General features: G+C 60.1%; 1 protein-coding gene across 1 annotated transcript in view; it reads left to right on the forward strand.

Annotated features, from left to right (window-relative positions):
• Positions 1–2: 2 nt before the first annotated feature.
• Positions 3–651, forward strand: part of HEPACAM (hepatic and glial cell adhesion molecule) — a gene marked incomplete at both ends in the record, with an annotated part of 1036 nt that continues 387 nt past the window's right edge. The window contains 2 exons of the mRNA XM_009585184.1: positions 3–225; positions 452–646. Of these exons, the coding sequence (XP_009583479.1) occupies positions 3–225; positions 452–646 (418 nt within the window). The remainder of the gene's footprint in view (positions 226–451; positions 647–651) is intronic.

A 651-nucleotide genomic window follows, 5' to 3' on the forward strand; every position in this document is an offset into this window, starting at 1 on the left:
AGTTTAAGCTGAAGCGTGACAATCCCGTCACCGTCTTCCAGTCCATTGGCACCGAGATCATCGGCAACCTACGGCCTGATTACCGTGACCGCATCCGGGTGCTGGAGAACGGCTCGTTGCTCATCAGCCCCCTGCAGTTGGCCGATGAAGGCGCTTACGAGGTGGAGGTGTCCATCACCGATGACACCTTCACCGGCGAGAAGACCATCAACCTCACCGTGGACAGTAAGCGCAAGAAGGACGTCCAGTGGAGATTGGGTTCTCCATGAGATGTCTTCCCCGTCCGCTTTTTGGGAGGGCTTTCTCCAACTGGGAAGTGGTTTCTGGGGTTCAACCACCCCATGCAGCCAAGCTACATCCCTAGTGGGGTTTTGATGTCCCCCTTCCCGTCCCCTGGGCCCATCCATCCCCCGAGACATGGCATCACCGTGGTTCCCCCGCTCGCCCGCAGTCCCCATCTCGAAGCCGCAAGTGCTGGTGGCCTCCTCTACGGTGCTGGAGCTCAGCGAGTTCTTCACCCTCAACTGCTCGCACGAGAACGGCACCAAGCCCACCTACACCTGGCTGAAGGACGGGCGGCCGCTGAGCAACGACTCCCGCCTGCTCCTCTCCCCCGCCCAGAAGATCATCACTATCACCCGTGTTCTCATG

Source organism: Fulmarus glacialis, unplaced genomic scaffold (genome assembly GCF_000690835.1).
Source record: "Fulmarus glacialis isolate BGI_N327 unplaced genomic scaffold, ASM69083v1 scaffold30769, whole genome shotgun sequence".
Taxonomy (NCBI): domain Eukaryota; kingdom Metazoa; phylum Chordata; class Aves; order Procellariiformes; family Procellariidae; genus Fulmarus; species Fulmarus glacialis.